The following is a 25,726-nucleotide window of genomic DNA, read 5'->3' on the forward strand; positions in this document are numbered from 1 at the left end:
CTACTAATATGTACGCCAATGTATAGCAAAATGTTGTGTTATGAATTTCTCATGGATTTCAGAAAAGGCACAACTGTAGTCATAGAAAGAAGGTCACTATTGCTGGAGAGTCGGTGACAGGGAACTGACTGCAGATGTCAAGAGAAAGCTTTTGGATGGTTGATTGAAATGCTGTATATTGTGATTCTAGTGATGCTTACATGATTATATCCATTTGTCAAATTCATTAGTTAATTTTATTCATTGTGATTGAATCATCCTACAGTAAAGCTGAATAAAGAGGCACAATTATTTTTATTTTAAAATTAATTTATTTATTATAATTGAAGAATAATTACCTCACAGTATTGTGGTTTTTGCCATACATCAGCATAAATCAACCACGGGTGCACCTGTGTAGCCCCATCCTGAACCCCCCTCCCACCTTCATCCCCACTGCATGCCTCTGGGTTGTTCCAGAGCACCGACTTTGAGTGCCCTGCTTCATGCATCAAAGTTGCACTGGTCACCTATTTTACATGGTAATATACATGTTTCAATGCTATTCTCGCAAATCATTCCACCTTCGCCTTCTCCCACATAGTCCAAAAGTCTGTTCTTTACATCTGTGTCTCTTTTGCTGCCTTGCATATAGGATTATTGTTGCTGTCTTTCTAAATTCCATATATATGCTTTAATATACTGTTTTGGTGTTTTTGGTGGAGCTCTGTATAATAGGCTCCAGTTTCATCCACTTCATTAGAACTGATTCAAATGCATTCTTTATTAATAGCTGAGTAATATTCTGTTGTGTATATGTACCAGAGCTTCCTTATCCATTTGTCTGCTGATGGACATCTGAGTTATTTCCATGTCCTGGCTATTGTAAACAGTGCTGTAGTAAACATTGGGGTACATGTGTCTCTTTCATTTCTGGTTTCCTCGGTGTATATGCCCAGCAGTGGGATTGCTGGGTCATATGGCAGTTCTGTTTCCAGTTTTCTTAAGGAATCTCTACACTGTTCTCCATACGGTGGCTGTACCAGTTTGCATTCCCACCAACAGTGTAAAAGGGTTCCTTTTCCTCCACACCTTCTCCAGCATTTATTGTTTGTAGACTTTTTGATGGCAACCATTCTAAGCGGCATGAGTTGATACCTTATTGTGGTTTTGATATTCATTTATCTAATAATGAGTGATGTTGAGCATCTTTTCATGTGTTTATTAGCCATCTATATGTCTTCTTTGGAAAAATGTCTTAGAAAAGTATAACCTTCCAAAACTGAACCAGGAAGAAACAGAAAATCTTAACAGACCCATCACAAGCATGGAAATTGAAGCTGTAATAAAAAAATCTTCCAACAAACAAAAGCCCAGGATGGCTTCATAGGTGAATTCTACCAAAAATTTAGAGAAGAGCTAACATCCATCCTACTCAAACTCTTCCAGAAAATTGGAAAGGAAGGTAAACTCCCAAATTCATTCTATAAGGCCACCATCACCCTAATACCAAGACCAAACAAAGATGCCATAAAAAAAAGAAAACTACAGCCAATATCACTGATGAACATAGATGCAAAAATCCTCAACAAAATTCTAGCAAACAGAATCCAGTAACATATTAAAAAGATCATACATCATGACCAAGTGGGCTTTATTCCAGGGATGCAAGGATTCTTTAATATTTGCAAATCAATCAATATGATTGGTGTGATACACCATATTAACAAATTGAAAGATAAAAGCCATATGATTATCTCAGTTGATGCAGAGAAAGCCTTTGACAAAATTCAATACCCATTTATGATAAAAAATCAAAAAACCTCTCCAGAAAGCATAGAAGGAACATAGCTCAACAAAATAAAAGCCATATAGACAGCTAATTGGAAAAGTCAATGGCACCCCACTCCAGTTCTCTTGCCTGGAAAATGCCATGGATGGAGCAGCCTGGTGGGCTACAGTCCATGGGGTCGCTAAGAGTTGGATACGACTGAAGTGACTTAGCAGCAGCAGCAGCAGATAAACTGATAGCAAACATCCTCAATGGTGAAAAATTGAAAGTATTTCCTCTAAAATCAGAACAAGACAAGGGTGCCCCCTCTCACCACTACTGTTCAACATAGTTTTGGAAGTCCTAGCCACAGCAATCAGAGAAAGAAAAGAAATAAAAGGAATCCATATTGGAAAAGAAGAAGTAAAACTCTCACTGTTTGCAGATGACATGATCCTCTACATAGAAAACCCTAAGGATACCATCAGAAAATTACTAGAGCTAATCAATGAATATAGTAAAGTTGCAGGATATAAAATTAATTTACAGAAATCCCTTGCATTCCTATACACTAACAGTGGAAAAAACAGAGAAAGCAATCCCATTCACTATTGCAATGAAAAGAATAAAATACTTAGGAATAAATCTACCTAAAGAAACAAAAGACCTATATATAGAAAACTATAAAACACTGACGAAAGAAATCAAAGATGACACAAATAGATGGAGAAATGTACCATGTTCATGGATTGGAAGAATCAATATAGTGAAAATGAGTATACTGCCCAAAGCCATCTATAGATTCAGTGCAATCCCTATCAAGCTACCAGTGGTATTTTTCACTGAGGTAGAACAAATAATTTCACAATTTGTATGGGAACCCCACAAACCTTGAATAGCCAAAGCAATCTTAAGAAAGAAGAATGGAACTGGAGGAATCAACCTACCTAAGTTCAGACTATACTACAAAGCTACAGTCATCAAGGCAGTATGGTACTGGCACAGAGACAGAAATATAGATCAGTGGAACAAAATAGAAAGCCCAGAGATAAATCCATGTACCTATGGACACCTTATCTTTGACAAGGTAGGCAAAAATATACAATGGAGAAAAGACAACCTCTTTAATAAGTGGTGCTGGGGAAACTGGTCAACCACATGTAAAAAAACGAAACTAGAACACTTTCTAACACCATACACAAAAGTAAACTCAGATGGATTAAATATCTAAATGTAAGACTAGAAACTATAAAACTCTCAGAGGAAAACATAGGCAGAACACTCTCTGACATAAATCACAGCAAGATCCTCTATGACCCACCTGCCAGAGTAATGGAAATAAACACAGAAATAAACAAGTGGGACCTAATTAAACGTAAAAACTTTTGCACAGTGAAGGAAACTGTAAGCAAGGTAAAAAGGCAGCCTTCAGAATGGAAGAAAATAATAACAAATGAAACAACTGACAAAGAATTAATCTCTAAGATATACAAATAGCTCATGAGGCTCAATACCAGAAAAATGAACAACCCAATCAACAAGTGGACCAAAGAACTAAATAGGCACAATTATTTTTAAATGACCAAACTTCCTTTAAGTTGTAGTGAATAGTAGGGAATAATAGGTTTCATTATTTTTCGAAACTTTCACAAACAAATATCTATGTGTCATTATTTTTCAAAACTTTTACGAACATGTATCTATGTGTTTTGGCAGGGAAGAGAGAAAGGTTATCCGTAACATGTTGGATATCTAATGAATAGCGTGTGTGCATGCTAAGTTGCTTTACTCTTTGTGACCCTATGGACTTTAGCCTGCCAGGCTCCTCTGTCCATGGAATTCTCCAGGCAAGAATACTGGAGTGGATTGCCATGCCCTTCTCCAAGGGATCTTCCCATCTAACTCATGAGTGCTGATACCTAACTTCACTCATCAGTTGACGATAACAAAGATTATAGTAAAAGAAGACGTGATTTTGCTTAATAAAAAGTAATTGTTATTATATTTAGTGTATCAGATGTATAATTTTTATCTTCTTATTAACTATTATCCTCATTGTCATCACTTTAGAAATACAAACCTGGTCGATGTGATGATATTTTGAAATGGAAGCCTCCCAGTCTTAATTCTGTGGATTTTCGCCTAAAAATAACAAGAATGGGAGGAGAAGGGTAAGTATGCACATTTGATTCCCCATCATTTTTATATGTAATAATACTTTTACTATTCCTAGGTACTTACCCAAAAGTTATGAAAACAGATGTGCATATAAAAGTTTGTATTATATAAAGCTTCACTGTTTATCTGATATTTTACATATACCTTCAAAATAAAGTAAAATACTTTTCCAGTATACTTTATATATGTATACTATAAATCTATCTCATTTTCCCAGATTATTTCTTTGATATATTACAGCTCACATTTTGTAGCATCCTTTAAAATTGACCAATTTTAGTCTTAAAAAAAGTTATTTCTAAACACAATGAACTTCATTAAAATGTAAAAGTGAAAATAGATTTTACTTGAAAATAATCCAGTCAAGTGAATTATAAATATAAGATATTATTATTATTATTGAACATTTTAAAACAAGCCATTTTTCCTTTGAAGGAAACTGCTTCATGTTTGCATTTGCATGGCAAAAACTTATTTATACTTTATTGGGGTAGAGTTTTAATTGTAGAATTTCATTAAAAATTTTCATAATGTCTATTAAGTGTTAATGTCATGTATTGGTTAATCTTCATACGTGACTTCATTGGTTAGTTGTTGTTGTTGTTAGTTGTTAAGTCATGTCTGACTCTTGCAACCCCAGGATCCTCCGTCTATGGGGTTTCCCAGGCAGGAATACTGGAGTGGGTTGCCATTTCCTCCTCCATCATTGGTTGCTACGTTAGAATAAAAAAAAAGAAACATGCTTTAGTATTAATAAATATTTTCACTGTTTTTCCAAAGCCTTGTTTTATTTTACCTTGTTCCACAATTTTTTATGGCATCTTATGTAAGTAAATGCATAATAACAAAATAAGAAATGTTAAATCAAGGAAATCCTAAAGAGAAAATATATAAGATAACATTGGCAGAAAGCTTAAAAATGTACCAGTGCATGCCATGAAATGCATGCACTTTTTATTTGCCAAAGATAAACCACAGGTTTGTTTTTTTGTAGCTAATGGAACGATGGGTAGATGATGAGTTATGTGACTACAGATTCCAGAAGATTAAGTCTCTTAAGAGATTATATGTTTTCAAATAACAATACTGTGTAGGGTGATGAATCCTAACTAAAAAGAGAGAGTTTATTAAGTTATATATCAGTTTCTAAAACATAGAGTAGTTAATATTTTATGTCCTTAAATAAGAGTTTGTCACTTAATAACAAAGTACAGTTTAGCCAGAACAGCAATCTGGGACCTCAAATAGTGTTGTTTAGGTATTTTTACTCTCTACTGATCTGGTTTAATTCAAAGATAGATTGATAACTTTTGACAATAGAATTGGATAAAATATATATATTGTATAGAATAATGTAGAAGATTAAATAAAAGAAATAATATTCGTAATCTAGGATATCTGTATGCTGGATATCTGTCAGGAAGAATAATCTTTAGTTTACTATTTATTGATACTTATCTTAGCTATGCATTGATATTAATATCAGTTAACCATTTATTAATTATTAACCAGTATTCTCAATACAATGTTGTTATAACACTTAATTACTAATAAGATGAATAAATATTGTTAATGTTTTCTGGAAACTGCCCCCAAACACATTCTACCCCCTCCATCTATATAAAATAACACTATCTTTGGATAAATATTGCTGAGTAGTAAGCTCAAGACTATTATTCTTCCTGATGAAGTGTTGGGTGTACAGGTATTCTGGGTTGCCAGTTCTCTTTAGAACCTCCAAATCAGTAGTCATGCAAGATGATGCTTGTATGTCTTTCTGGAAGTGCCTTGGAGAATACCACCTCTCTTCTAAACAGTGATGGTTGAAGGATTAAGTCTGATGGGGCTGCATGCATCTTTTTTTTCCCTTAAAAGACACAAATGAATATGGTTCTTTGGAAATAAGACTTCAAAGATAAAGTGAAATTTGTGAAATTGCTTCATTACTAAATCCTCTATTTTACTTAAATCTCTATTTATAATATTTAGTTAAGAAGTATAAACCTTTGTGTGATTTTGTTGATTGTTTCATTGAGTTTTGAAAGATCATTTTGTTTGGCTTTCTAAGATTGCACTTCTTAGCAACACTTAAAAGCTACATGAGGCTACATGTGGAATGACCATTTTTCTAAGTATTAAAAATGATATTAATTTTTTCCTTTATTTGTCTATTGCAATTAAATATGACAGTATAATTTAGTAGTTTGTCATTTGCTTCTATTCTTAGTATGTTTTAATATATATATATTTAATTTTACCTATTTGGAATGTCTTATAAAAAAATGAATTATCTCTTATTCTAGTACCTCTTTAAAACATACCAAAATGTTAGCATTAAAGATGATTATTCTTATAGAATTAAGCAGGTTACATTGGTGTAGGTACATGATTTATTTATGTAACAGTGTCAGTTTTCAAAAATGGAGTATTATAATATGAAATATAAAGTGATAAATATTATATTAAATATGTATTATTCAGTTAGCTGGAGTAATATCCTGTTTTTTCCATGGAGAGAATGTTATGGATGATAGCAGTTTTCACAAAGTAAATGAGTTTGTATCTAATGCTTATGTTAGATGCTATATGTCAGAGAGCATTATGGGAAATACACCTGTAATAGTTTGAGAGGAGCCATGTCTCTGAATCCTAAGAATCATAACATTTGACTAGTGAAGTGGGACTAAAGTATTTAAATATCATAAGGCAAGCTAATTTCTTTTCTTTGTTCTGCTCCTAAATATTTCTACAAAGTTAAGTATGGAGTGGAATGTCTTGACAGGTATAATATAAATACCAATCTTTGAAAATGTCTGCAATGATTCTTTTTTTTTTTTGCAGACATTTGGTCTTTTCACTTCTTGTAGTATCAGTTCTTAGAGAAGGCAATGGCAACCCACTCCAGTACTCTTGCCTGGAAAATCCCATGGACGGAGGAGCCTGGTGGGCTGCAGTCCATGGGGTCGCTAAGAGTCGGACAAGACTGAGCGACTTCACTCTCACTTTTCACTTTCCTGCATTGGAGAAGGAAATGGCAACCCACTCCAGTGTTCTTGCCTGGAGAATCCCAGGGACAGGGGAGCCTCGTGGGCTGACGTCTCTGGGGTCACACAGAGTCGGACACAACTGAAGTGACTTAGCAGCAGCAGCAGCAGTATCATTTCTGAAAATTTTAACATATTAAGTTAATGTTGATTTCAGTTCAGTTCAGTTCAGTCGCTTAGTCGTGTCCGACTCTTTGCGACCCCATGAATCGCAGCATGCCAGGCCTCCCTGTCCATCACCAACTCCCGGAGTTCACCCAGACTCTCATCCATTGAGTCAGTAATGTCATCCAGCCGTCTCATCCTCTGATGTCCCTTTCTCCTCCTGCCCCCAATCCCTCCCAGCATCAGAGTCTTTTCCAATGAGTCAACTCTTCGCATGAGGTGGCCAAAGTACTGGAGTTTCAGCTTTAGCATCATTCCTTCCAAAGAAATCCCAGGGTTAATCTCCTTCAGAATGGACTGGTTGATTGGCCTAAAATAACTTGTGTACATCTTAGCAGTTTACATTGTATTGACATACAGTACAGATTTTCATCTGAAAGCTATTGCATTGCTTTAAAATTATTGTGGGTTTAAATAATCTACAACCAAAGAATATAGTCATTGTCAAAAGCTAGGGTTACAAAGGTTGTCTGTATTTTGGAGAGTGTCTACAACCAAAGAATATAGTCATTGTCAAAAGCTAGGGTTACAAAGGTTGTCTGTATTTTGGAGAGTGCAAACACTTGAGTACAACAATGTCAGTGACTTATAGTGATCAAAATAACCTTATTATTTGTATAGTATAGTTTAGAACACAGATTCTAGAGCCAGGGTGCCTCGGCTTAAATCTTATTAACTATGCTTTGAGCATATTCTTTATTTCTGTGCCTCAAATTCCTCGTTAGTAAAATAGAAATTTTACTAAAGAGGAATCACCTCATTGATGCAGTGGACTTCAGTCAGTTTAGTCGCTCAGTCACGTCTGAAACTTTGCGACCCCATGGACTGCAGCATGCCAGGCTCCCTGTCCATCAACAGCTCCAGAGCTTACTCAAACTCATGTCCATCGAGTCGGTGATGCCTTCCAACCATCTCATCCTCTATTGTCCCTTTCTCCTCCCGCCTTCAGTCTTTCCCAGAATCAGGGTCTTTTCCAATAAGTCAATTCTTGATGCCAAGAATAAGTCAATTCTTGATGCCAAGAATAAGTCAATTCTTGGCATCAGGTGGCCAAAGTATTGGAGTTTCAGCTTCAACATCAGTTCTTCCAATGAATATTCAGGACTGATTTCCTTTAGGATGGACTGGTTGGATCTCCTTGCAGTCCAAGGGACTCTCAAGAGTCTTCTCCGACACCACAAACAAAGCATCAATTCTTTGGTGCTCAGCTTTCTTTAAGGTCCAACTCTCAGATCCATACATGACTATTGGAAAAACCATAGCTTTGACTAAATAGGCCTTTGTTGGCAAAGTAATGTCTCTGCTTTTTAATATGCTGTCTAGGTTGGTCATAACTTTTCTTCCAAGGAGCAAGCGTCTTTTAATTTCATGGCTGCAGTCATCATCTGCAGTGATTTTGGAGCCCAAGAAAATAAAGTCTGTCACTGTTTCTACTGTTTCCCCATCTATTTGCCATGAAGTGATGGGACCAGATGCCATGATCTTAGTTTTCTGAATATTGAGTTTTAAGCCAACTTTTCCACTCTCCTCTTTCACTTTCATCAAGAGGCTCTTTAGTTCTCCTTCGCTTTCAACACTGTTCCTCCTTTGCCATAAGGGTGGTGTCATCTGCACATCTGAGGTTATTGATATTTCTCCCAGCAATCTTGATTCCAGCTTGTGCTTCATCCATCCTGGCTTTTTGCATGATATACTCTGCATATAAGTTAAATAAGCAGGATAATAATATACAGCCTTGATGTACTCCTTTCCCAATTCGGATCCAGTCTGTTGTTCCATGTCTGGTTCTAACTATTGCTTCTATATCTGCATACAGATTTCTTAGGAGGCAGGTAAAGTGGTCTGGTATTCTCATCTCTTGAAGAATTTTCCACAGTTTGTTGTGATCCACGCAGTCAAAGGCTTTGGCATAGTCAATAAAACAGAAACAGATATTTTTCTGGAACTCTTGCTGTTTCAATGATCCAATGGATATTGGCAATTTGATCTCTGGTTCCTCTGCCTTTTCTAAATCTGGTTTGAACCTCTGGAAGTTCACGAGTCATATACTGTTGAAGCCTGGCTTGGAGAATTTTGAGCATTACTTTGCTAGTGTGTGAGATGAGTGCGATTGTGTGGTAGTTTGAGCATACTTTGGCATTGCCTTTCTTTGGGATTGGAATGAAAACTGACCTTTTCTAGTCCTGTGGCCACTGCTGAGTTTTCCAAATTTGCTGGCATATTGAGTGCAGCACTTTCACAGCATCATCTTTTAGGGTTTGAAATAATCTCAACTGGAATTCCATCACCTCCATTAGCTTTGTTCATAGTGATGCTTCATAAGCTCACTTGACTTCACATTCCAGGATGTCTGGCTCTAAGTGAGTGATCACACCATCATGGTTATCTGGGTCATGAAGATCTTTTTTGTACAGTTCTGTGTATTGTTGCCACCTCTTCTTAATATTTTCTGCTTCTGTTAGGCCCATACCGTTTCTGTCCTTTATTGTGCCCATCTTTGCATGAAATGTTCCCTTGGTATCTCTGATTTTCTTGAAGAGATCTCTAGTCTTTCCCATTCTATTGTTTCCCTCTATTTCTTTGCATTGATCACTCAGGAAGGCTTTCTTATCTTTTCTTTCTATTCTTTGGAACTCTGCATTCAAATAGGTATGTCTTTCCTTTTCTCCTCTGCTTTTAGCTGGTCTTCTTTTCTCAGCTATTTGTAAGGTCTCCTCAGACAACCATTTTGCCTTTTTGCATTTCTTTTTCTTGGGGATGGTCTTGATCATTGCATCCTGTACAGTGTCAGAAATCTCCATCCATAGTTCTTCAGACACTCTGTCTATCAGATCTAATCCCTTTGTCTATTTGTCACTTCCACTGTATATTCGTAAGGGATTTGATTTAGGTCATACCTGAATGGGCTAGTGGTTTTCCTTACTTTCTTCAATTTAAGTCTGAATTTGACAATAAGGAGTTCATGATCTGAGCCACAGTCAGCTCCTGGTCTTGTTTTTGCTGACTGTATAGAGCTTCTCCATCTCTGGCTGCAAAGAGTATAATCAGTCTGATTTCAGTATCAACCATCTGTTGATGTCTATGTGTAGAGTCTTCTCTTGTGGTATTGGAAGAGGGTGTTTGCTATGACCAGTGTGTTCTCTTGCCAAAACTCTTGTTAGCTTTTGACTTGCTTTGTTTTGTACTCCAAGGCCAAATTTGCCCGTTACTCCAGGTATCTCTTGAGTTCCTACTTTTGCATTCCAGTCCCCTATAATGAAAAGGACGTCTTTTTTTGTGTGTTAGTTCTAGAAGGTCTTGTAGATCTTCATAGAACCATTCAACTTCAGCTTCTTCAGGATTACTGGTTGGGGCATACTGTGATATTGAATGGTTTGCCTTGGAAACAAACAGAGACCATTCTGTCATTTTTGAAATTGGATCCAAGTACTGCAGTTTGGACTCTTGTTGACTATGATGGCTATTCCATTTCTTCTAAGGGATTCTTGCCCACAGTAGTAGATATAATGGTCATCTGAGTTCGATTCACCCATTCCAGTTCATTTTAGTTCACTGATTCCTAAAATGTCGATGTTCACTTTTGCCATCTCCTGTTTGACCACTTTCAGTTTTCCTTGTTTCATGGCCCAGCATTCCAGGTTCCTATGCAATATTGCTCTTATAGCATTGGAGTTTACTTCCATCACCAGTCACATCCACAGCTGGGTATTGTTTTTACTTTAGCTCTGTCTCTTCATTCTTTCTGGGTTTATTTCTCCACCAATCTCCTGTAGCATATTGGGCACCTACTGACCTGTGGAGTTCATCTTTCAGTGTCCTGTCTTTTTTGCCTTTTCATGCTGTTCATGGGGTTCTCAAGGCAAGAATACGGAAGTAGCTTGCCATTCCCTTCTCCATTGAATCACATTGAGCAAACCCCAGGAGATGGTGAGGGACTGGGAGGCCTGGAGTGCTGCAGTCCGTAGGGGCGCAGAGAACTGGACACTACCGGATGACTGAACAACAGTAGCAGCACAAAATAGAAATTGGCTGAGGATTAAGTGAACTAATGTATGTAAACTATTTTAGAACAGGTGGCACTTGATAAGCATTTTTCTATTTGTTATTGTTTGTGTTGTTTTCAGTTAAGGCATCCATATTCATCCATAAGTGAAAAGTCCATATTCCCTTTTTGCCAGTCCTGTAGTTCTGTTGTTTGCTGAACTATCTGAATTCAGTTTTCTATGTGCATTACTTCCTATTTGATTCCAATTTCTGTTGATTTTTCCCTTTTAAAATGCATATGTTTTCAATGTATTTGTATAATTAATTATATAAATTGTTGACTATCTGGAGAGCAAGAGCATAACAAAAATCAGAAAAGTTTTTACAGAAATTTTTGATAGTGAATGTCTTAAAATAACTTTGGTGATATGTATAGTGGGTAAGAACATGAGTTTTTGGCCAGGACTGCACAGAACCAATCCTAGCTCCACTACTTAACTTGCTGTTGTTTCTTAATCTTTTTAAGCTTCGTCATGTGTAAAATGTCCCCAGTAATAGTGCTTAGCTCATAGATTTGTTGTGAAGATTTATTCATACTCTTTATTTAACTGTATGAATAGACCGAGTAAATTCAAGTTCTGCCTGTATGCTGCTGCTGCTGCTAAGTCGCTTCAGTCGTGTCCGACTCTGTGCAACCCCAGAGACGACAGCCCACTAGGCTCCTCTGTCCCTGGGATTCTCCAGGCAAGAACACTGGAGTGGGTTGCCATTTCCTTCTCCAGTGCATGAAAGGGAAAAGTGAAAGTGAAATCGCTCAGTCGTGCCTGACTCTTAGCTACCCCATGGACTGCAGCCTACCAGGCTCCTCCGTCCATGGGATTTTCCAGGCAAGAGTACTGGAGTGGGTTGCCGTTGCCTTCTCCTCTGCCTGTATAGACTTTACAATTATAAGCTAGTAGGCTAAAATGCAAAAATAATTTTGCGTTATGAGGTTTTGTAGAATGAAAAAAATGATGCATCTTATTCACCCAGCTCAGGTCTGGGCATTTGAAAGTGAGAAGTGCTAATAGCTTCATAACAAGCACAATGAGGTAAATGGCATCAACTACATGATTCTACTTTGCTTGAAAATGGATGAAAAATCCTTTTATTCTGACTAAAGTGATTTTTTTCTTTTGTTAAGATTTATTTAAAGAAAAGAATGATTAATTCTATTAATATTTCTCATATTTACTTGAACTAGTGTTAGGATTTTAAGAAAGACATTATAGTGATAAAATATTCAGACTGTTGAAAAATGTGGTGGTGTAAGAAAGGATTAAGTCAGCAAGAATATAATAAAAAATTCTTATTTCTTTGCTGAACAGAGTTCCTCCCAGCCCCCACCCCACTCTATTTTGGAATGAAATGTTTAACTCTTTTATTTATATTTCATTGAAGAATATTTTTAAGTAAGTGAAATTAGAGATAAAAACACTAATATAACCAGTATTATTACAGAGTACACCTAATGATTGTATTTGGCATATAGCTGATCATACTTTGGGGGGTATAAGAGTGGCTACTTTTATCTTTTAACAAAAGATAAAAGTAACTGCTTTGGTTATCCTATTTGAACATATTCTCATCACTCAAACATTTTTAAAGAAAAATGCTTCTTTGGGTTTCAGTCCTTTGAATGGTTACTCTATCAAATTCTTGATTATGGTGTTTTTTCCAAGGGGGCCGGGAGAGCAGTGGAAAAGCTAAGCTGAAAGCTGAGCTTTCAGTTTCTCTGCCCGGCTGTCTGGCTGTTTTTGAGGTATTAGTAATTCCTGTTAACTCTTTTGTTTGATCTTCCCGACTTCCTACAGAAAATTGATCTCAGGCCACCTACCAAAAATAAATACCACAGTCAAAGTGCCTAGGAGAGAGGGAGATATGGTTTCAAAACATGTGTTTATAACTTCACTGGAGTCAAAATACTCTTTCACTTTTTAATTTACTAAAGAGAAATTGGCATCACATTTATTTTTATCATTTGGTTCTTTGGAATTTAACTTTTATTTTTATTCATTGAAAATTATTCTTTATAGCAAGAGCCTTTTGCTTGTATTATTTGTTCTAATTTAATATAATTTTCCTTAATGACATATTTTTCTTTTTTCTTTTTTTTTGACATTTTTCTAAGTTAGCTTTTATGTTATGAGGTGCTTGTTACCTGGTAGATATCTGTGGGGATATTGTATAGATAGAATACCAGTGTTGTTTCTACTTTGAATCACATTGGAGAGAATGTGATTCAAACTAATCCAAGTAGCCTGTGAAAACAGTATTTTACTATAGACCTTCTTGAGTTTGTGTTAATATAAAGGAGAGTTTTTCTAAATGCCATCATATTAACCTACTGCAGAAGCAGTAGTGTTCATAACAAAAATATTACTAAGCCTTAGTAAAATGAACTGTCTCATCCTCTGAGGATGAGATGATTCGATAGTATCACCAACTCAATGGTAATGAATTTGAGCAAACTCCAGGAGATAGTGGAGGACAAAGGACCCTGGCAGGCCGTAGTCCATGGGGTTACAAAGATTCGGATATGAGCAACAATTGAACAACAACAACAGTGAAATGAGACACCTGTAGTATTGTCTAATGGCTTATATTTGATATAATTATGGATGGAGATTTTAAAATTAGTAATTTGTTACCACTTGCTGTATTAGGTTTGGCCTGAAGTATTTATGAAGTTATGATACATTTATTGCTAACCATCCCAAGTTCAAATTCTTGTTTGTATTTTAAGGGTAAAAGGAGGAAAAAAATTGAACTTTTAGTCACTGTGCATTTCTCTGTTAAAATCAATTATGGAATAAATTAAATAGCTCTGATTATTAAAATAATTAGAAAATAATTAGTGATAGAATTATTTCTTTTAACTTTCACAGTCTGTTTTGAACCAAGTCATTTAATTCGGTTTAAAGAGTTAATTATGACAAGAGGATATTTAATATCCTGTAGCATATGACAGCTTCAAAATATAAATATGGTAATTTATTGTAAAAAGAATAAAGCTAGGGCACATCATTGTTAATGCAGTCCTTTTATCTCTGGAAAATGGAACTCATATTAAGCTTTGAACCTCAGGGGAAAATATATGGGGGAAGGGTATGGAACTCATTTTGTTCTTTGTGTTTATCAGAAAACTATCTTAGTTTCCAAGTATTGAATAATGTTGAATAATAGTATGGTAAGAACAATTATGATCCATGATTTTTACAAAACTTCATGAAGTGGTGTTGCTAATGGTTGTTCTCCGTATCTTAATTTTATTATATTGGTACCCGTTATATATGACCTTCTTTTAAATTATACTTAATTGTAAGAAACATATTTCATTGTCTAATAATAATCTAAGCTTTAGATGTTCTAAGTGTCCATAAATGTACCAGTGTTATGCACCGTGAACAGTACAGATTTAACAATTGTATTTATAGTAAATTACCACCTTGTAATGTTTTAATTAGAAACCTCTTTCAACTGGAAGTTTTCTATATCTGCAGCTTAAGGATAGTTCATGTTGATAAACAGAAGTCATTGCAGATTTCATAAGCATGTTTTCAATTATCAAAGGAAGTCTGTAGATTATGCAGCTTTTTAAGAAAGTGCATTCTGTTTTTACTTAATTGTTTGAAAATGGATCTAAATTGTATGTCCATTAACATGCTAATATCAAAAGTATTTTTCCTGACCGTTGTACAATGACACGAGTTCCTCAAATATCATCCAATTTACCTCTTGTGAGTAATGTCTTTAACTTTCATAACTAGAGCAGGAATATGTATTATTTAGATTTTTAAATTGCTTTGGCATTTAAATATGGATTTATTATAGAAAGTATAAACCATATTACATAGTCTCAAGGGAGTTTAGAATACATTAACTGTAAATTACATGAATTCATTACTAAGAAACAAAGACCTTTATTCATCTTTTTCAGAATCTAATTTATTAAAATGAAAAAAAGAATCACTATCCTTTGTCTTCCATTTAGTTTTGGACTTTCATCATAGTAAGTAGCAGTGCTAGTTAAAACTGATTAATCACTATTCAGTAACTGTTCTTGAAAACCATCTGTGTGCAAACTGCATTGTTAGGAGATGAGAATAAAAAGATGGATAAGCCCTATCCTGAAGGTATGAGTAGCTTGGCTGGAGGGGGAGATACAGATAAGTATTAGTGTGACAAAAGCTGTACTATCAGTATGAGGAAAGCACTACAGAAGACCAATCTTATATTATATATAAAATATTTTAATTGTAACAGCACGGTGAAGTTTCCATAGACGAAGGTTCTGTGAGTAAAACTTTGTAAATACATAAGAATGGCATTCAAGATATATAGTCTGAAAAAAGGTCATTAAATTAATGTGAAATGTTTATTGAATCACTAGAATTTATGGACACTTGTATAAAGTAGACTAGGACCAGACTGTGCTAGACCAAGAAAGCCAGAGTAGAGAATTAGGACTCACCTATGGTATTTCCTGTGGTCATGTATGGATGTGAGAGTTGGACTGTGAAGAAGGCTGAGTGCCGAAGAATTGATGCTTTTGAACTGTGGTGTTGGAGAAGACTCTTGAGAATCCCTTGGACTGCAAGGAGATCCAACCAGTCCATTCTAAAGATCAGCCCTGGGATTTCTTTGGAAGGAATGATGCTGAAGCTGAAACTCCAGTACTTCGGCCACCTCATGCGAAGAGTTGACTCATTGGAAAAGACTCTGATGCTGGGAGGGATTGGGGGCAAGAGGAGAAGGGGATGACAGAGGATGAGATGGCTAGATGGCATCACTGACTCAATGGACGTGAGTCTGAGTGCACTCTGGGAGTTGGTAATGGACAGGGAGGCCTGGCATGCTGTGATTCATGGGGTCGCAAAGAGTCGGACACAACTGAGCGACTGATCTGATCTGATCTTGAACAGTTAGTGATTAAAAGAACTGACACCTGTGCTTTAGAAAGTAACTGGCTAGAAGATAGAGATTGCTAACATTTTCTAATCAGTTTTACAAGCCAGAAACCTATACATTGTGTTTGTCTCCCTTGCCTGGTTATCCAGAGAAGTTCTGTTAGTTTTACTTCTCAGCTATTGCTTAAGTCTGTTGACTTTGTTTTGTCCCATAGTCATGACTTCATTCAAGGCAGCATTGTGTTACCTGGACTACCACAGTAGCCTCTAACTGATCTTACTGCCCTTGTTCTCCCCTAGTACACCGTCTGACATTAGTAAACATTACCAGAACTCTGTCAGCCCTTTTCTTTCAACCTTCTCTCTCTTTGGTTAGTGTTTGTCTGGTGTGGTGGGTTGAAATGTATCCCTCAAAAAGGTGTGTGGCATGCCCTGTTACCTGTGAATGTCACTGTGCTTGGAAATAGAATCTTTGTTGATGTAATCAAGCTGTAAGTGAAGATTGAGGTCATACTAGAGTACGGTGGGCCCTTAATCCAATATGACTAGTTTTGTTTGAGAGATATATAATAAGAGGAGAGGGGGAGATACATGAGGAGGGAATGCCATGTGATAAAGTGCTGCAGCTGTAAGCCAGGGTTTGTCAGCAAACCATGAGACGCTAGGAAGAGGCAAGACAAGATTTCTTTCCTGTGGATTTCAGAGGGAGCTTGGTTGTATCATCTTGATTTTAGAATTCTAGCCTCCAAAACTGTGAGACGATAAATTGGTTTAAGCCACCCAGCTTTGTGGTACTTTCTTATGGAGGCTCTAGGAAACAAATGCATCTTGTATGTATTGTTTTACCCTTTAACTTTAATTATTCTTTTTTTCCTTATATTTTAGATTCATCTGTTGTAAACAGCATTTAGCTGGACTTTGTATCTTTTGGGTTTCCCTGACAGCTCAGTTGGTAAAGAATCTGCTTGCAATGCAGGAGACCCCAGTTTGATTCCTGGGTCGGGATGATCTGCTGGAGAAGGGATAGGCTACCTACTCCAGCATTCTTGGGCTTCCCTTGTGGCTCAGCTGGTAAAGATTTCATGCTTGCATTGCTTTCACGGTCGTTCATGAATATGCACAGAGACAAACATTAAGAGTCATCTGCTTTCTTGTTTTAACTCTCATACTATAAACTAGTCTTTCCTGTGGTGCCATGTTTTCCATGTTTCGGTGCTTTATTTTTTGGTGATTTCACTGGACCTCCAGGTGTAATCCTGAAGTGCTATCTAATGTTCCTAAGTGCAGGAAAGCTGTGATTTTCCTTTCAGAGAAAATACGTGTATTAAATAAGCTTCACTCAGGTATGAGTTAAGTGTTGGCATGAGCTCAGCGTTAACGAATCAACAGTTATATATTAAGTAATACGTCTTAAAACAGAAACTGAGAACACGGTTATGTGTTGTTTGGTTAACAAAATATGATCAGGGAATTGCAGGAACCTAATGCTGAATTTACCCAAGGAGCGGTGGTTTAGCATTCCCTAATTTACTGTTCTTGGTGACTTTATAGAACTACTGTGAATGACAAGAATGGAGCGATATTTTTTCTTTTATCTTGTTCTTACGCTCCTTGGAATAATAAGCTCTTGTTCTTCTTCCCCTAGGATCTGTCATTCTGCATATTGACAACTTTTAATAAATACCTATTCAATGAATAAATGAATCTCTGTGTCTTTCACGTAGTAGATGACCAGTACAGTTGGCTCTGTGTATCCACAGGTTCCCCAGTTCTACCTTCTGAGGAGGGCCAACTGTATTATGCCATAAATAGTATATGAGGGTCTCGAGCACCTCAGATTTTGGTATCTGCAGGGGGATACCCTAGAACCAGTACCCATGAATACCAAGGCAGAACTGTACATTTTTGTTGAATAATGAATACTGAATAAATTGACTACAAAAGATACTACACTAGAATGTTACTTTAATTTTAGAATTTTGTCCTATTGAAAAAATAAGATTAGACTTCCTCAGGATTTTGGAGATATATACAGATACAGACGTTTCTGATGACGGGATATTTTTTCTCTAATGCCCCAGAATATTGTCATGATTCAGTGAAACAAAAGATATCATTTTGAAAGTACCTTAGATTTGAAATACTTATGCTTACAAAAACTCTTAGATGTATTTTTGAAATAATACCATTGGAAACATTCTGGCAACATTCCTGTAATTATATTTGTCTGACAAAACTTCACTGGCTAATTTATGCTTGTGTAAGTTGCCCTTTGGAACGTTTGCAGACAAAGTATACCTGTCATTTTTTTAAAACTATTTTTCATGTGTATCCTGTGTTATATATACTAGAATTTTTTATACATGTATGTTTATGCTCGTTGGAAACTCTAAAAAACTAGAATTTGATGAAGCTCACTGTGCAATCTAGCACAGGTACAGATATTAACCCTGTTAACAACTAACTATACTTAAGTTAACTAGATAAGTCAGTGGCTTGTTTGTCATTCAACAAGTGGACTCCTCCCTTGACACTTCTCCACTGGTGGAAGGGAGGTGCTGCCTTGTTACTGCTGGGTGGGAGTGGACGTCCAGGTTCTCCACTTGGCCTCTGTAGAATGGTGGAGAGATGGGGTAACTGGAAGATGCCCCTTGTTTCTGCTGGGCAGGGAGAGTTGTAAGTTCAGAATCCCCTCATGGCTTCCATTGACACTGTATTTTAGAGAAGGGATAGCCTTCTTATCACTGGGTTTGGTGAAAGACCTGATCTCCTAGACAGCCCCAGTGAGAGGTGGGGTGAGAGTGGACATGTCAGTTCTTCTGTGGTTCTTTCATGGTTCTTCCATGGTCTTCACCATCATTGTGGCTACTGGAGAATGTCTCCTTAGCCTGTGGCTCCCCAGTCAGCTTTCCCTATCCACCTCCTATCAGAGGTTTGGGCCTCCTTTTTGTAGTCTGGTGAGGATGGACACCTAGGCTCCCTACTTGGTCTTTGCTATTAGGGTTGGGGATGGTGTGAAGTATTTTCGTTGGTGTTGCACTAGTGGTAATTATCTAAAAAGTTTCTTGCTAGGCTCCCCATTGGATGGAGAGAGGAGGCTTTTCTTGGGGCCTTTTTTTGGGGAGGGAGTCTCTTCCCTCCAGGCTTGCTGGCTTCTCTTCGTTTCCAGTCTGAAATACATGAAGCAAAAAACAGACACATAGTGTATTCATTACCATGTAGTTCCTTGAGTCTTGAGCTCCCTACTTGGACTACCTTTTTCTCTTCATCCTTTAGTGTCTTATGTTTGCGTTATATGCAATGTCCTTGTTTTTTAATTGTACTTAGTGAGAGGAATAGGGAAAAGTTTGCTTCATCTTCCTGGAGGCAGAAGTCCTAACATACAATTTAGTTTATAAAGTTTAATTACTCATAACCTTTTAAGAACAGTTGATACTATAGTTGCTTACTCGTTGAATTGGTGCATTTTTTTTTTTTGAAGGCTGTTTGTCTCCATCCAAGAGCTTTGTGAATTGAGAAAAGGAAGATGAAGATAAACACACACAGCATTTCTACCAAGTTGGTTTTCAGATATGTCAATTTCCATACCTTTCATAATCATAATTTATGATTTAGATGAGGAAAGATAGAATGCATTGTATTGACAATAACTTCAGTCTTTTCCTACCATTTCCATTGCTAGCTGGTTCTGTTACACTGTGTATCTTGGATGATCATTTAATTGTGCTGTGGATTGTTAAACAAGCCTGGGCTTTTATTACAGAACCACAGATTACCTCTGGAGCTAGTGAGCTGGTCAAGGTATCCATTCTAAATTATAAGCTGTCATTCACTTTGCTGCTACTCCACAGCCTTTGAAAGATGAAAGTGCAGATGAGTCTGGTGATTTTCAACAAATGCTATTATTCAGTTTAGATTGTAAAAAAATACATTTTAAGACTCTCAGTTTGAATAAGGACTTAAGTTTAAATTTTAATTGGACTGAACATTTTCATTGTTTAATTTTCACAGTATTTTATCCAGAAAATTAAATAATGTCTTTATGAGTTAGGAGAGATATCTCCATTTTACAGATGGGAAAATTGAAAAATGCCAATTTTTTATGACTTATCCAAGAGCATTCAGTGAACTGAGATTAAAACTGGAACAACAGACCAAGATTGGAATTCTCAATATTTTTTTTAACCACCATCTTGTGCTCAGTCCAATAGACCATGCCACTAACTAAATTAAATTTATATATCTTTCAAAATAAGAGCAAGGGGAGAGAAGGGGTTATCCAATTAGAACTTTAGCTTCAGACATGGTCTGTGAGTGTCTAATTTTTCAGTCTGATGCATCAGGAATGTTTCATCATTATCATATCCCCTTTTTCATATGCAGCATAATAAAAAGTCCATAATACTAGGCAGTAATTTAAAAAAATATGAATTTCTCCTTAACAAGAAATGTGATAGTTATTTGAAGTTTTTTACAATTTAAAGGAAAACTGAAAAATGTGATATGAATAAACAAATGTAGTGCACGTTGTTGTTACGGTTCAGTCGCCTAGTCATGTCTGACTCCTTGCAACCCCATGAACACATGTAGCACATACTTGCCGTTAAATATATTACATATCTATATTTTATATGTTGCAGAGAAGCATTATAAACCTTACTGAAAATTTATGGTAGGTTTGCAAGCTATCAGAGCTTATCATATTATAGACTACTAACTGTAAAGTAAGTTGGAACTTGGAAATTGGTTTATTAAAATTAAATTTCATTACATATTATTCTTCTATTAGTCTGAAATATTTATATAGAATATTTTAGAGTAGTTTGTTATAATATGTTAGGAAGAATTTATTACTAAAAATTGAGAGTCTGGGTTCTAGGTTGAGCTCTTACTCAGCTAAATATATTGATCATGGAAACATATTTGCAGGTTTGTCTTTGGAAATTAGAATCCTCATATAGCACTTTATTGTTGATAATATAGCACCATGGAGGTTTCTTTTCTGCTATTTTTTTTTTCTTTTCACCTTTTCTTTTATTCCTAAGAGTTTCCTTTTGTATTCTATTGTTAAAATTCTAATCAGTGTCAGGTAAAACTGTATAACAATGTATTGCTTTCCAATTTAGTGCTTCTGTTTTTCACAGTGGGTGTTTTATTTAAAATGACTCAGTTCAAGATGGTACTATGGTATGATTCTATCGCTCAGTGGGGTCCAACTCTTTCTGACCCTATGGACTGTAGCTAGCCAGGTTCCTCTGTCCATGGGATTTTTTCAGGCAAGAATACTGGTGTGGGTTGCCATTTCTTCTTCAAGGGGATCTTCAAACCCAACAATTAAACATGTGGCTTCTGCATTGCAGGCAGATTCTTTAACCACTGAGCCATCGGGGAAGCCCAAGGTGATACTAAACAAGTTAAAAATTAAAATCTGTATCTCAGTTGTCCAAGATTAGGAATCCCTATAACAAAACTAACTTAGATACTTTATTCATCACTCCAAACTAGTTCTTCTCTACCTTCAAGATCCTATAATTTTTTTGCTATTAAAGTCAGTTGTATTTTGCCTTACATTATAGTGAGCTGTTAACTTGACCCCTACAGTACCTAATAAATTGTTTTACACTACCTATTCTCAGGTACACGTTTTGAATCGAATTCAGTTCTGTGAAGACAAGATAAACTCATGACCCCTTTCTGATACCTGATTTTTAATATGGATGTATTGATATTGTTTCTATTCAGCTTATTCCTCATTTGGCTTTCAAATTAGTTTTATTGTTTAATCATAGTTTTCTTCACCTGGTTAGAATTATTAAGATTTTGTTTCCTCAGTAATCTTCTAATTTGCATGATGAAAAATCAGATGATCACTGATCAATTATTTTAAAATGTATTCCATTTTAATATATGCCATCTAGATCATCATTCTAACCAGAACAGTGCCTACAACATAGTAGTGCTCAGAAATGAATAAATGAGAGAACTAACACTGGTGGCTCAAATGGTAAAGAGTCTGCCTGCAACACGGGAAGACCTGGGATTGGTCCCTGGGTTGGGAAGATGCCCTGGAGGAGGGCATGGGAACCCACTCTAGTATTCTTGCTTGGAGAATCCCCATGGACAGAGGAGCCTGGCGGGCTACGGTCCATGAAGTTGCAAAGAGTTGGACATGACTGAGAGACTAAGCACACACACACACAGCAAAAGGTTCTAATAGCCTTTCTGTTTAATAGTTTATATACTTAGATATTTATAGGTAAGATCACTGTGTTCAAAGATTTGTTAAAAACTCTTAATTTTAGTTTAAACTCTTTAGTGCTAAAACCTGCTTCTCTACAGAAACATGTTACATGAAGCCTGTTAACTTTATTAAGATGTACCGAATTAATAGTTATCCAAAGTGAATTGATAGGTTAGGGCTCATTGAACAGAATCGCACAGAATTGTTAATGAGATAATGTGTGAAGGGAGTCTATGGACTGGGAACTACTACCCAAAGGTTAATTTGTTTATTGGTCAAGCTTTTATTATTAAAATGCAACTAATCATACATGCTAAATAATACTATTGTATTATAAATATACTTCTCAGAATATGCAATGTATATTTGAGCATATATACTGGATTGTACAGATTATCAAGATACAGACGAAGCTTTATCTTATTCTTGGCAAAGTGTCTTTAGGTATTCCTAAATAATTAGAAAAATTCAATTATAAGAAAAATTACAAAAAACTAGTCATGTACAGATGTGAGAACTGAACAATAAAGAAGGCAAAGCCCCAAAGAATTGATGCTTTCGAACTGTGGCGCTGGAGAAGACTCTTGAGAGTCCCTTGGAAAGCAAGAACAAACCCGTCAATCTTAAAGTGAATCAATCCTGAATACTCTTTGAAAGGACTGATACTGAAGCTGAAGCTCCAGTACTTGGCCACCTGATGCGAACAGCTGACTCACTGAAAAAGACCCTGATGCTGGGAGTGATTGAAGGCAGAGGATGAAATGGTTGGATGGCATCACCGATTCAATGGACATGAAGTTGGGCAAGACACCGGGAGACAGTGAGGGAAGCCTGGCATTCTGCAGTATATGGGGTCATGAAGAGTTGCACATGGCTTGGCGACTGAACAACAACATTAACTCAGTAGATAGTATATAGTTTTTTTTCTTTTGAACTTTTAATTTTGTATTGGGGTATAGCCAGTTAAAAATGTTGTGATAGTTTCAGGTGAACATCAAAGGGACTCAGCCACACATATACATGTATCCACTCTTCCCCAAACCCTTCTCCCATCCAGGCTGCCATATAACATTGAGCAGAGTTCCCTGTGCTATACAGTAGGTCTTTGTTGGTTATCTGTTTTAAACATAGAAATGTGTACATGTAGATAGTATATAGTCTTGATAGATAATTATTAGAAAGCAAATTTCTAAATGTCAAAGCTGTAATAAAATCTTTGTCTTTGAAGCTCTGGGGGGAATCATTTTGGAAAACCTATTGGTAGTTTGGATTTATTTGTTCAAAATACTGAAAGGCTGAGCATTGAAAGATTCAGCTTGTCTCAAGATTGTTTGGAAATGAAGAAGGAAACAAGTAAAATGGTAGATGAAAATATATTTTGTAATTAAAAAAGATTTCCAGTTCCACCCAAGAAAAGATTTAAGCTGTTAGTAATATCTGACTTTTTTACCTTAAGCCCGAAAGAATTCACTAGCATAATCTGGTTTTTAAAAAATCACTGTGAAGTATGTTTTTTAGGTTATCATTTTGAACCTTTGGAAACCTGAATAATTTTTTTCTTAACTTGTGCACGAAGAGGAAGTATAACTTTTTCTATAAAAGTTTCCTTTCACTCATGTTATTTTGTTGTCCTCTTTACATGTGTGTATAATAGGATACTACACAGTGCCTTGGACTTATTATTTAATGTAAACGTCCTTTCAGAGATCATTTGCTGTCTAGACCTCTATTTACTAGCAGTCATGAACAGATTGTACTTTTCTATTAAGATTAATATGGTTGCAAAGCAGCATTTTACAGAAGAGTTTTAAATACTGTGCTTAGAAAATATGAAGGACAATTAAAATCTGGTGTCTAATACATAAGGTAGCCATTTTATACAAATATAATCTTTTATTTATATTTCATTCCCTTTATCATAATAAATCTATTGGTCATTTTTTTGATAGTTTAAAACTTTCATTGTGTAGCTAGGAAAATAAAGATCCATAGAAAAAGTCTTTTCTTGACACATAAAGAAATACCTTAACTTTGGTACCCTGAACTTAGAGTTGTGCTTTTGTTCTATAATGCCCTCCTTTCAGGATTTTCTATACTGTGTTTGAATCCTAGCTCCTGTATAATTTCTGTTGGTTATTTTTTAAATTACAAAAACCTAAAGGTCTTAACCTTCAGGCCACATATAGTTCATTTAAATACTTGAGTGTAATAAAACCTTGTTATTTTGGATTAGACTCTCTTGGAATTCTGGGTATAGTTTCCACACAGGTTAAGTAGAAGTTCACTTTTGTTGCTTAACAAATTCATATTATAAATCCATTTTACAAAGTACATTTAATCTTGCTGAGGGCGTCTTAGTTAAGGCTCCTGTAACAGGTACCACAGACTGGATGACTTAAACAACACTTGTTATTGAGTCGCGTATGACTCTTTACAATCCCATGGACTGCAGCATGCCAGGCTTCCCTGTCCTTCACCATCTCTCAGAGTTTGCTCAAACTCATGTCCATTGAGTCAGTGATGCCATCCAACCATCCTATCCTCTGTCGCCCCCTTCTCCTCCTGCCCTCAATCTTTTCCAGCATCAGGGTCTTTTCCAGCGAATTGGAGCTTCAGCTTCAGCATCAGTTCTTTCAATGAATTTTCAAGGTTGATTTCCATTAAGATTGATTTGATCTCCATGCTGTTCAAGGGACTCTCTTATAAAGAACACTTATTTTATTTATTTAACTTTTTATCTTATATTGGAGTTTAGCCCCTTAAACAGTGTTGTGATAGTTCCAGGTGGATAGCAAAGGAGCTCAGCCATACATATACATGTATCCCTTTTCCCTGAGACTCCCTTCCCATTTCTTAATAGTTCTGGAGGTTAAAAGTCTGAGATAAGGGTGCCAGCATGGTTGGGTTTTTCGTGAGGGCCCTCTTCCAGGCTATGTCCTCACATGGCCTTCCTTGGTTTGTGCCCTGGAAAGCAGGGCTGTTTCCCTGGAGATGGTGGTCAGTGAGGTAACCAGATGACTAGGGTGAACTGTGCTGGCTGCAGAAACCCTCTAGGACTCAGTGATGCAGAACAGGGATTAGAAAGAAACAGCTTGTCACAGTTGTATGGGAGAGAGAGCTCTTGGAGTGTATAGTCTGAAAGGCTGCCTCCTTCCCCCAGTCCTTCCTTCACTGGAATCTTCAGCCTGGTCAAGGAATATCTTAAGCTCTTAACCTGAATTACAAAATGTATAGGTATGGTATCAATTCAAATATACTATTGAAAAAAAGAAAAGAAACAACATGAGAAAGACAAGGCAACCATAAGTCAGGGGAATTCTTAACTTGGTGGACCTCTTGAGCATTCTGCTGTGTATTCAACATATTACATTGAATTATGGAGCTTGGCTTTTTTTTTTTTTTTTGGTGTCTTTCA

At 36.3% G+C, this 25,726-nt stretch overlaps 1 protein-coding gene across 4 annotated transcripts in view; it reads left to right on the forward strand.

The window, feature by feature from the left end:
• The window catches only part of RNGTT (RNA guanylyltransferase and 5'-phosphatase), a 242,429-nt gene that overhangs the window by 151,558 nt on the left and 65,145 nt on the right, over nt 1–25,726 (forward strand). For all 4 annotated transcript variants that reach the window (XR_015133147.1, XR_015133148.1, XM_086317774.1 and 1 more), the window contains one exon: nt 3,821–3,921. Coding sequence is in view for 2 of the 4 variants with exons in the window: in XM_086317774.1 (XP_086173900.1) it covers nt 3,821–3,921 (101 nt within the window). In the remaining 2 variants the exon portion in view is untranslated. The remainder of the gene's footprint in view (nt 1–3,820; nt 3,922–25,726) is intronic.

This window comes from Bos grunniens, chromosome 9 (genome assembly GCF_055505025.1).
Source record: "Bos grunniens cultivar Pamir isolate PY7600 chromosome 9, Bosgru_T2T1.0, whole genome shotgun sequence".
NCBI classification, from domain to species: Eukaryota; Metazoa; Chordata; class Mammalia; order Artiodactyla; family Bovidae; genus Bos; species Bos grunniens.